Consider the following 12,650-nt stretch of genomic DNA (forward strand, 5'->3'; position numbering starts at 1 on the left):
AGTGTACATATTTAGGTTGTTATAAATATAGATTAAAATTAAACGATCATCTATGAATAGGTACAAGGGGTTTTCCTTGAGAACAATATCCACGTCAACATATGTGTTGTGATAAGGTTTCATATTGTTCGGACTGTGTGCACTTCTCTGGGGGAATGGGACTAAATATTACACATCTATGAAATAGTCGGTTATATTTAGGCCTTCGATCAACATGTGGACCCGGCAAGCACTTTTATTTCTAGTAGTTTACGCTATCCATCTTGCTGTTTGTACTACAATACCGGAACATGCTAAAAAAATGAATGGTAAAAAGTTCGTAAAGTTGTTGGCGGAAGCCGGCTTAATTGACATGCTTTCGGGTACAGGTGAGTCTTCATTTTTTATATGGTTACTGCGACATATGTACAGTCGTCAAGAGCTTTAGCTATCACGACTTTATCAGCGGGAATTTATTATAATGTAATAGTACACTAGGGCGTACGACGAGCAGTATCTATCTTTTTTTAAATATTATTTTAAAGTAATATATCTCATTGCATCTCAGGGTAAAGACAGTAAACTTTAATGATGCCAGTCATAAAAAAACAACTAGTAACTGTGGACTGAATAAGTCACAGCATAGTCCACAAATATGTTTAACCAAGATAATGGAAACAAACTGCAACATACAATCTTGCACATGAATCAATATTCACCTGTTAATGAGCTCAAGTAAGAACACGGACTATAATAGCCAGACTGTAAATGTATCTTGATCTTTATCTTGAGAATTATTTAACTAAATTTTGTTTCCTTGTCCTTTTCTTCAGGTCCGTTTACTTTATTTGTACCCACTGATGACGCTTTCAAACAGCTCCCCAAAGGTGTTCTTAAGACAATAAAAAAGGACAAAGCTTTGTTCAGAGCAATAATGAGGTACCATACACTGAGCTGGAAACTCTATGTTAAAGAATTCACTGACGAACAGAGGATTGTTACATTGAACGACAATATGAAGATGAAGATAAATTTCTATGGGGATGTGAGTTTTTTACATTTTTACACGAAATTGTAGTGTGGTGGTTTTTTTTCTTACAACATGTTCCACAGACATGTATATAGGGTTAACAAATCTTTCAAATTATTTATTCAAAAGATACATATTCGTTAACTTTCGTCAATGTGTTGACGATAAAATCGGAGGATTGTGGAGTCCATTAAAAGTTTTCTAAGAAGAATGAAGTTCGATAATCAATTGTAAAGCAGGGTAAAAGCCCGGGATAAACCATGTTATAACAACAAGATACAAGCTCAACTATACAGGCAGTTGAAAGTTAAAGGACTATTCTAAATCAATACCAAAAAATCTGTTTAGGAAACTGATGAAAGAAAACGTTTCCTTACGCTAAGTCATTCAAATACGCAACTTCATGAACTAAATTGTAGCTAAAATATCATGTTACGATAGAATTATTTCCCTTTAGACAATGACTGTTAATGGTGCAAATGTGCTAAAGGGTGACCAGAAAGCTTCAAATGGAGTGATACATGTGATAGATAGATGGTTGTACCAACTCCCAAATCAGAATGCCCTGCAATACCTCACAAGTCATCAGGAGTTTACCAAATATGTTAACTTATTTTTCCCAGTCGGCTTGGAAGATCTTTTGAAAGGTAAAGTACTTAACAAAACTACAATATATACACATGATCTTTGTATGAATTGTACTCTCACTAAAACCTTTTGTAGAAACCCCCGATTTCCTCTTGTGTATTGTTTTATTTTTTGATTAAAAATTACAGTGTAAACAGGGTTTATCTGAAAGAAAATATTCCAAGCTTTTTTAATGAACCTTTGAGGTGTTTTTTTTTTAATCCGTCCGTTGATTTTTGCTGATGAACCAAATTAAAGTAATTTCCTTTATTGTAGATGGACCTCATACAATATTCGCTCCATTAAATGAAGCGTTTGATGAAATCCCAAAAGTTTTACTCGTCAAACTTATACAGAACAGAGAGAAATTAACAGGTAAGATAAGTTTTGTTTCGTTATATGCTCCCGAAGGGGGCGATTATGGTTGTATTATCAACATGGTTCTGTATACTTATGGCAAGAAAAAGCATCAATATCCGGTTTGTCCTTCATTTTCAGGAGCTGAAAAACAGCATCATGGCAGCTTCATTTGCGTATACTTGTGTAAATGCGATTGAGAGCCAAACCAGTCTCGGAAAATATTCGCTAGCTTCGATAATTAAATACAAATCGAATCATAGTTTTTCCAAGATAGGGTTGGCCATTATAGTCTGCAGTATGCATGGCGTCCAGATGTTTACGAAAATTACGAAATCAATATTACCCATAATTCTTGGGTCATAAAAATTGCGAAACGAATATAATCGATAAAAGAAAGGATCGAAACAAAACAATTCGATAAAATAAATTCAAATCGTAGTAAAACATAATTAAACGATACAAATCGAAACAGAATGAAGCGAAACTAAATTGAATAAAGACGTTTCGCAAATCATAAGAACCATAATGTTTACCAGCGCCGGACAATTCGACCCAACAACATTTCGGACCATGACAACCACAAATTTCTTATGAATGCCGGACATTTCGGCAAATAGACATATCAGACCATGACAATAAGTATAATGCTTTAGAACATATATCATTATAATATTTGAAGGTTATAAGTATAATATATCAAATCAGAGCTGACACAAATTATCAAAGTTGTTTTTAATTAATGTTTCACCTTCAACATATTATCATATATTTTAACCATACTTTAAGTGTAGTCTATGAAGGGGTGCGATATACGTTATGCGATATAAGGTATGTGATATAGGTCTAGGGGTGTGATATAGGGTATGCGATATAAGTCTAGAGGTGTGATATAGGGTATGCAATATAGGGTCTAAACAAACACTTAATAATGCATATACAAAGACGTTATATTTTAATCTAAATATGATATAATATTATAAAAATTCATGATATAAATGTAATTCTGGTATTATAACAAACATACCTTATGCAGCTAATATACTGAGCTAAATATACTTCAACTGTGTGAGTGAAGATGTCTACTAGTATTTAAATGACAACAGGGTTTTGGCTCTATTGTACATTGGGCTATTCCATTTTAACAAGGTCAGAGGTCACAGTCAAATCCTTTTAATTTCCTTTTTCGTTGTATGAAATAGGCAATCGGAACTACTCGGCCATTTCCGCTACACTAAAAAATAACCTCGGATGAGGAAAGGAAAATTTCCTCTTGAAAAAATTGCCAGAGTTGTAGTCATACGCGAATCAAAGTAGTTTTATCCACCAGGTAGCGCTAAAAATTTTAGTTGGATAGCAATAGAAATAAAGAACAACAACTCTTCGAAGAATTTGGCGCGAGGAGCTAAGAAAAAAGAAATGGTGGTAAACAATTCAGGTACGAGAACACAATTAATTCCCCTTGTTTTCGAATATTGTTCCAACTTTGGTAATAGGTACCTTCCACATTTTTTTATATTTATTACTGGAAACGTATTTGCTGAAGTTTTGCCTCTAATTGGCAGAAAATAGGTTAAAATTACATGGGATTTTTTTTCATTAATCAATTCTGACTAAAAGTTGTGATTTGGTTCAGTGGAAGAAGGTTAAAATTTAAGACTTTTAACTCAGTTCATTTGTCATGTTTACCCCATCTCCGAATTATATATATTAATTTCAGAAAATGATGGTAAAATTTTCTCCAATTTATATATAAAATTCTGTTTGTACATATCTTTAGGCCAGAGAAGTTTTATTCAGTTTGCGCCGGTGGAATTTTTTTAATCTGCTCAAATGTGTATATTGAAATGCACTTGAAAATTAATTGCGGTCTCGTGCCTTCAACCAGTTTCACATATAATTTTAGAATCGGATCGGTCAAATTACGGACTGACCATCCGCGCCTAGTGCCTCCGAGGTTTTTCTTTTGTGTAACTAGAAAGGCGGAGGTGTTCCGATTGATGCAATAGGTTGCATAAAGATTATTTTAATTGGTCATTCAAATTATCTTATTTAGATGCATTAAAATATAGTGTTATAAAAGGAAGTCGATTTAAAGCTGGTTTTAGGAACGGGAGTATTGACACATTAGAAGGAAGAGCTATACAGGTGTCATCTTATTCAGGTATGTCCAAGTGCCATCTGATTCAGTAAGTTTCATAACAAATTTACCGAGCGTTACTCCAGCAATGCTAGAGGTTGTCTGGAAAGCTATTTTCTGACTTGGTGCCATCCTAACCTCTAGCATCTGACATGTTGAAAGCCACCGCAAATGTTAATTAGCTAAACATGTGTTTTAAAATACTTCATGTCTTTCATTTATATAAAAGAAGTTTAACCTACCAGAAATCGAACGATAAAAATCCTAAATATTTGTTAAATACCTAGAAAACATTTGTAATGAGGACAGTTGTCAAAATGACCAGCAATTTTGAATTAGGTCACCAATTTTACAGAATACAATATAATTTTGACAAAACGAACTCAAAGTTAGTAAAGGCAATTCGTTAGTTAATTTGATATGTTCGTTTCGCAAATATTAAAATCCGTAATTTTATCAACCGGAATTACACACTCAAAAAGCTAAAAACCAAATATGAAGTTCATTTTAACTGCTTTTACAAAGGATTTCCATGAATTTTCTCATCAGGTAGGTCATTGTTTTTCTTTAGTTTAGTCACCTTCTCCCGTGTAACGAAACTATAAAACGTTTTAAATGGAAAATAGTTTACTATAATTCTGCCGATTTCAAGAAACGGCGGAACGAGCGTTATGCAATATGGCGCTAGGAAATAAGAGGTTGGGGTATGGAGGAACGGAACTGCCTCTTACGTCGTAGGAGTAACCGAGCGTTTGATTTGATGGGTGTATTTTCCTAGCTATGAGAGTAGTACGGATACAATTACTGACGAAAATGAATATTTTCTGATTAAAATGAAAACACGAAAGTTGGAAACAGACTTTTACTATAACCATCAGATTTTAAGTTCTACAAAACACCATGGGACTTTTCCAAAACTTTTATGTGGGTGATAAATTATAAATCTCTAAATGCATAAAACTAGAATACAAGTTTCTTCTCTCAAAACCGCGAAAGCATGTATATAAGATTTTCACGATTGTGTTTTCAGGTCAGTTGATGATAGATGACACAGTAATGATAAGGCCGGATATTCCTGTGGTAAATGGAGTAATACATGTGGTCAGCAGAGTTCTACTACCTCCCTATGTAGATTAAACTATCAATTTATATATGTATATTTTTTTTTCTTGTTGAGTAAGAAATATTCTTATATTTTTATAATTAAAAAATATTCTCAAGTATCTTGGATGTAAAATTTGTTTTTTGAAATATATTAGTTTATCTCAAATATCAATAAAATGCTCATCAACGTACAGCTTGATATGCCCACTATAGTTAGTGGCATTGTAGACAAAGCATTCAAGTTTTGATACAGAATGATTTGGATTGAGACTAAACTTTAACATAGCCAAATATTCTGACTAGAATGTACGTGACCAATCAAAGAGCTGAAAACTAGCAGTTTATACAAAGTTTAAGAAAATTGTTTGACTCTTTATCTCTCATTCCTATGCGGTTAAGGCCCTAATACACAAACTGCAATCCAGTGTCTTCATAGATATCCGTACACTAATAATACCGAAGTCTAAACAATGCTTGTTTTGGTCTCTCATTCCTAAACGGCTGTGATCATAATCTAGGATATCAATACTGACCTTTCTGGTGCACCTGGTCCATGCTCCCAGTTTTCAGTGGAGTCTGAGTTTCTCATTTACTTTTGTTTCTTTGTATATATTATTTTAGTTACTTTATGTTCTTTGTTGTGTTTGTCTGTTTTCCATGTCTGGTCTTTGTTCGATTCTTTTGATTTCCTCTAGAATCTTGGTTCTCTTGATTTTTTTACTTTCGTAGTATAGAATCAGTTATGTTCGTAGGATGAAATGAATGACATTATATGACTTGTTTGCCTTAAAAATAGGGACACCACTACACGTAAACACATTACCATACAACATCGCAAATGTTTTTACATCCCATTTTAGATTATTATTTTTTCAACAATATTTATTATGATGTCTCCGATTTTATTAGTTACGTTACTTCAATGTTAATTAATTTTACATTCCAAGAGCAGTAATTACTATGACATAACAAACATACCCGTTTATGAGTCTTGCCAAAAGTCTATACACATTTCGACAATATTCAGAAGTTGTAGTCTAAATGACGATTAAAAATTAGTATACTGGATCACTGATCAGTTTTTGCAATAAATAAAACACATCCAGCGTTCTAATGGCGGATGTAAACAACAGCTAAGCACTTGGTATCGATGTAATTCCTAGTGACGAACAAATAATATGAGCGAGATTCGTCTTTCTGGATTATTGAAGGACAGATATAAAACTAAATTCCTGGGATTTGTCAACAAGTATTGCCATCCAGTTTTGGGTAAGTGGTATCTAGACAGGGCTATACTTTCCCTCGATGTTTTACATGTAATTCAAACATCGAAATGAAAGCGTGCCAAGTTATGTACAAGAATAAAGTACAAAAGAATTAAGAAAGCCAAAGAATATTTATATTTGAGGTTCAAAGTCATCTCGAGGTCAGTTTATATTTTCGGTTGTATTGGCTTGTAATAAAATACAAAGAATGGGAAAGAATCATGATACTTTAGTAAAATATAACGTGTGCATTAATTGCTTTGTTCTCATTAGAATGTTCATCAGTTATGTAACATTGTGTAAAAATCGCTATATGCATATATTTCATATTCTGCGTGAAGACATCTGCACAAAACACAGTTTAGTTAATTATCTTACTATCTATATATTGAATCACCGGCGAACCACGTGCAGTTTTCCGACAGCTTTCGGGGGACTGGTTCCTTGGCGATTTAGAAATAGTTTTAAAGGAGTTTTTAACTAATTTTAAAGGTCAGTAGCTATGATCCTAACAAGTTAAAATATTTTAAAATATAACAAATAAACAAAAATCTACATTTTCCGATTTTTTTTAAAAAGCAGATCGTTCTCTATTTGATAAATATTGTAGATGAATAATCAGAAGTAGAATTATGCGGTATGTTAGATATTTGTAACGATTTGGGGGTTTCAAAGTTGTGATTCTGTATTCTTTATTTCCGTGTTCGTGTGAAAAGTAACATTTTATGAGCATTAATTTTTCATCTCACCATTTCGATATATTTTTTTCATTTTACAAAACCAATCAACACGTTTACATGTCATCATTCTAACAAGAAATTTAACTTACTAGTATTCGTTTGTTTAGAAATTTCTTGAAAAGTTCACATTGTCAGTTATATGTATTCTGGAACTTGTCTTAGCATTTAAAGTAAATGTCAGCGCTTTGACCGTCGATGTATAAGTTAACACATCGCGTCATGTTCCAATTATGTATATATCGCAGGTTACAGCTCCACGCCATGCAGCTACCCCAATAACTTATCGTCCCACCCCGTCAGAGATTGTAGCATGCACAGCCCACTCCGTGTCAAAATACAAAATGCATTGAACAAGGCTTTACAACTAGAGCACACAGATGTTCTGTTTGTTGGCGGCAGAAGGCGAAACAGAAAAAGAAGAAAACATGGTGAGTCTCTTACTTCACTTTTTGATGTGCTTTTAAGTACAAATGCGACTCTATTTACTAGAAAAATGAATGCTGTACATTCCTTTATATTGTATGCAGGTTATGGTATAAGTACACCCCACCCTGCCGAGCATTTTCCGTTTATAAAAAAAAACTCTCTTGTGAGTATTTGAACAAGTTTAAAGAATTGGCAGGGCAGAATCATTGTTTTAATGTTACCGAGAACACTGATGTTGTTTAGGTAAAATAAATCCGTTTGTTCGATCAAAATTCCAAAATTTTATCTTTATTTCCAACACCAATCATTTTTGGCATAACATCGTGATATTATTGTTATAATTTGGCAGAATCCCACAATAGCAGAAAGCATATGTAGTATAGTGAATGTGTCTTATTGAAGAAAATATGCAGAAATACGCACCCTCTTTGACGGAATGCCAAGATTAATCAGAACAGTAATTCCTGATGAGTTATGTGAGGGAGGATAAGCTCTTGTTGATTGCCAAATGATAAGAACTTTGACACTTCATTAGTGATTAATCTGATTCTACATGTGTACGGCATATCATTGGTACACGTGCAAAACTTCTTGTGACTCAGGACAAGCAAGGCCGTAGCCAGGGGAGGAGAGGGTGCGACGCGTGCGATCGACCCCCCCCCACCCCTTGAAAAAAACTTTGATTTACATCTTAGCCTGTAATTAAAGAGACATCATACCAAATAACCAAGTAAAACTGCTTATAAGTGACCAGAAAACCTGGCTACGGCTATGAAAAGTAGCCTTACTAGTATCACAGATAACAGTAATTGAACATTTTAGGTCTTGCTACAAGAAATGCACCCATCGGGGTTTACCTAGAATTTCATATGAGCTCGGTGTAATATAAAAAGTACCGAGTTGGACCTAATTATATTCATTTAATCATTTAAATATGATACAAGTTTCGAAGGTTTACAAGAGTAATCAAGGGAATCAAGGTTCTAGCAGAAATCAAAAGAATGCAATCCAGGGACAAAGACCAGACATGAAAAACAAACACAACAAAGAACATAAAGTAACTAAAATACCACATACAACATAACAAAAGTAAATGAGCAACTCGGGCTCAACTGAAAACTGGGAGCATTGACCAGGTGTACCGGCAGGCTAAGCGTCCTCTGCTTTTCTAGAAAACTTGCCCATTAAAAGTCAAGTCCAGTGTAGACGAAAGAGGAAGGAAAATTATGTCACGTTGAACAAATCATTTTCATGATGCAGATGGATACACCGTAACGATCCACGAGTTCATGATGACGACCATAAAACTTCTGTAGTGATGACTTCAATCTTGTAGCAATATAACCCTGTTCCAGAGGCCTAATTGTAAGAAGTCTAGCGATACAAAAAGTCTGCGTATTTACAGCAATCTCGGGCACAACGTATCAGCCGTGATATGAAAACTCCATACGCAGGTGCTGAAAGGATGTCAATAAATGTTTTCTTCGTATTTTCTCAACTCCGAGTAAGACTTAACATTCATTCTCCTACTAATATATGCACATTGTGTTATTTTCAGCAAAAGACAAGAGGAAATCTAAGAAGTATGAAGGAAAGGAAACTCCAGTATTAAAACCAAAGACTTACAATGGTAATTTACGTTCATGTCGTACAGTTCAATATACAGTATACTGATTTTTTAAAAGATAATTATATTCGATTGGTGTTATGGCATTTAAAGAAGAGCCACTTTGAAAATTTTGTAATTCAAGCATGAACCACTGAAATTATGAATCATTCTTGAACTATCAATCCCATATACAGAAAAATGTCAATAAAAAAAAAATTATAAACCGAAGATATAAAAAATAGGACATTAATGGAATTTAAATGATACCCCGCCACGTAATGTGAAAGAAGGGGATGGCAAAATGTTCAAAACGACTGAAATAAAAAACTACATTTTGGACTTTGCTGAAATTTATATTTAACCTATATTTTATGGTACTAAACAACTGTGCAGTTTCAACACTAAAAAAAATTCATTGATCCGTTCTCAAGTTATCATCTGGAAATTGTCGGAGGCGGACACTCAACTTTCGGAGGGTATCATACAATACCTCGTCACTTCGTGTGGCGGGTACAAAAATGAATATGACACATGCATTCGTACTTTTCGCGTGAACATTGCAAATAAATTACTTTATGTACCTCGGAACGATGGTAGAAGCTTTCACTTACTTTCAGGAAGTAAAGGAAATTATGTGGCATTGGTTGCAGACGACATTTCTTTATCACCTAGTATGGTCGACGAACTGTTTGATGATTCCGTAGTAGACTACAACGACGAAGTAGACGACGACAATGATGAAATAGTAAGTTAATTTCTAGATAAGCATTGTTATCACTTAGCAAATAGCATTTAAGCGATTTTTTTCGATATATCGGTCTTTCTGATGAATATAATTGCCTGGCTATAGATTCCTTACTTTTTGACAAATTACCCTAACCAGAATTCAGTATATACGATTTCAAAGCACATATTTGGACCTTATCTGTGGTAATTTTTAAATATAGAAAACTTAATTTTTTTTCCATCATCTAAATTTGTAGGTGCATTTCGACAAAGAAGTTACAGAGAAGCTTCCGGAACTGTGCGATACAGACTCCTGTCTAATGGAAGAAATGTGTATTAATACAGCAAGTCACGAGAGACCCTGTAGCTGTGATACTGGATACAATTCAGAGGAAGACCGAAAGGTTTCAACAGAGTCTGAACATGAGGAAACAGAAGATGAAACAACAGTGGACGACATTAAACAAAATAGCGATATAGTATCAGAAGCAAACGAACAAAATAACTTCGACGACGTTTTCACAGAAAGTGGTGAAGAACTCGACACATCATTATTACATAATGAAAAAGAGGCACATGAATACAGTTTAATGGATGAAATAACTAAAGCCGAAGCATATTTGGAATCCATCATCACAGAGGATGAAGAAGAGAATGAAAGAACAGATGTTTGCCACGAGATGTTGAAAAGTAAAGAGTCTGCAATGAATTCTACAGGTATTGTCAACTGTGGTAGTGGTGGCGAAATTGATGAACATTTAAAACAGGTAGCTGAAGATATGAAAAATGCCATCAATGAGGAAACAGATGCAGGGGTTAGGCCACTTGATGAAGAAAAACCTGCTGTACAGAAAGAAATTCCAGAACCTAGAGTGATTGCAAACTTTGATTATGATGATGAGGTAAACAATAAAAGAACCAGGCGTACTTTAATCCTCAATGTAGTTATAATGCATTAAACGCCGATAATTACTTTGTAAAAAAATTTTTTTTTCATGAAAATCGTGTTCCAATAAAATCCCTTAGGCTATTTAATAATGTTATACCGGGCTTTATTAACACACCAAAACGATAGTACTCATTAGAGAGGCAGATGCAAAGAGCAAGTTTTTTTTTCATTTTGTGCAATCCCACTTTTCATCAATTTCTTGATTTGATTACAGGAAGTAAATTATTCCATCGTTTTTTTTCAAGGATGAGGTTGAAATATACACAAAACAACCGAAGTCTTGGTTCAGACGCAAACCACGAAAGGAAGACGAGGAACTAAGACCATTAATCTGCTGTGGAGATGACAACGGAGTGGGCTTGGCATGCTGCACAATTCTCTGAGGCTTATTATGCTTCCATGAGTGGGGATAACATGCACATTTAGAATTTAATCGTTGCTGACAGGACATGCTTTATATTGACAAAATTAGTTTAATTGCTAGAGATGTTTGAAGAAAGGTCTCTTACAGTCATTGTATAATTTTGTGGGTAAAAAGAAATGTCCTGTTTCTGTCAACACTTCCTTACACTTCTTAAGGTATTTCAAATGGGCAATAATTTTGCAAAGTAAAAAAATATGCTTGTACTCATGTAATGAACTCAATTCTCAAAGTAGGTATTCTTGTTCAATACTTAAATTATTCTTTTTCATAGAGATAACTGAACTGCCTAGAACAGTTATCATTTTGCTGTGTAGAGACCAACACTGTCATCCCCCTCATGATGCTTTCATAACAATGAATTCATTGGTCTTGAATGTTAACCCATCATAATATATACATGGTAAAAATTATAAGGACATCAAAAATTGTAAATTAGGAAAACACAAAAACAACTTCCATGTACTACTTTCTCCATTTCACAATGGGTTGTTAAACCAGCAAAATCTTAACATTTCTACAGCTTAAAAAAAATCTTGGCCTACTTTTTCATTAATCTAATGTACTTTGCTTTCTTTTGTCAGTGTTGCAACTCCTTAAAAGCTCATTTGATACCCATTATTTCTCACTTTAAAAGTTCTAAACATGAAAAAAAGTCAAATAAACAGAACTACAAGCTTTGACAGAGGAGTACTATATCTTACTGTTGTAAGGTGATAGAAAATGCTCCAGATTTTGATTGTTGGTCCATAGGTTTATACTAGTCATTCAAACAGTCTTGCTTCAGCCCGTAGATAAATGAATGAAGACAAGATTGTGTAAGAATGATATGGGTAGACTTTTGGACTTGAAAAACAGACAGATATGCAAAAGGTATCATCATGAATGTTCAAAGAGTCTTGTTTTGTCTGTACATTTTATACTCTGTTGGTATCTTTGTTTGCATGGGTAGCTGTTAACTTTCCATGTCATATTTTCTGCCAATAAATCTGCTATTCCAAAGTGTTAATTTTTATGACATTGACAGTGTAAACACTCCTAGAAATCTGAATAAATAACTAAGAATGGTTCAATATACATGTACCATATTTTGTTAACTTCAGAGAATAGAGTTGACATTCCTTCAATTAAATATCAATCACCTGATGAACTTCTTTACCTATAAAATTATATTTAGTTAAAAAAATTTTCGACTCAAATATCTAATACAACTTATTAGGTAATGGTCATTCAATCATGGGAAGGCCAAATGTATTCCCTGAAGAGAATTTTATTAC

At 33.9% G+C, this 12,650-nt stretch overlaps 2 protein-coding genes across 4 annotated transcripts; both read left to right on the plus strand.

Moving 5' to 3' along the window:
• Nucleotides 1-55: 55 nt before the first annotated feature.
• On the plus strand, nt 56-5,356 carry LOC148627187 (transforming growth factor-beta-induced protein ig-h3-like). 2 transcript variants are annotated; one of them, XM_088569271.1, is made up of 6 exons: nt 58-368; nt 813-1,024; nt 1,467-1,656; nt 1,913-2,011; nt 4,050-4,157; nt 5,164-5,356. In XM_088569271.1, the coding sequence occupies exons 1-6, from the start codon at nt 215-217 to the stop codon at nt 5,268-5,270; spliced, it is 870 nt and encodes a 289-aa protein (XP_088425397.1). In that variant the 5' UTR covers nt 58-214; the 3' UTR covers nt 5,271-5,356. The 2 variants fall into 2 exon arrangements, with proteins under 2 accessions (XP_088425407.1, XP_088425397.1); XM_088569281.1 differs by lacking the exon at nt 4,050-4,157 and having other exon boundaries at nt 56-368.
• An 885-nt stretch (nt 5,357-6,241) lies between these two features.
• On the plus strand, nt 6,242-12,375 carry LOC148627188 (uncharacterized). Of its 2 annotated transcripts, none has more exons than XM_088569226.1 (6): nt 6,242-6,506; nt 7,488-7,670; nt 9,227-9,298; nt 9,895-10,022; nt 10,261-10,905; nt 11,198-12,375. In XM_088569226.1, the coding sequence occupies exons 1-6, from the start codon at nt 6,416-6,418 to the stop codon at nt 11,333-11,335; spliced, it is 1,257 nt and encodes a 418-aa protein (XP_088425352.1). In that variant the 5' UTR covers nt 6,242-6,415; the 3' UTR covers nt 11,336-12,375. The 2 variants fall into 2 exon arrangements, with proteins under 2 accessions (XP_088425352.1, XP_088425359.1); XM_088569233.1 differs by lacking the exon at nt 6,242-6,506 and adding an exon at nt 6,915-6,994.
• Nucleotides 12,376-12,650: the final 275 nt, after the last annotated feature.

The sequence above is a fragment of the Perna viridis genome, chromosome 1, assembly GCF_037379345.1.
Source record: "Perna viridis isolate PV_CMFRI_1.1 ecotype Kerala chromosome 1, ASM3737934v1, whole genome shotgun sequence".
NCBI lineage: Eukaryota > Metazoa > Mollusca > Bivalvia > Mytilida > Mytilidae > Perna > Perna viridis.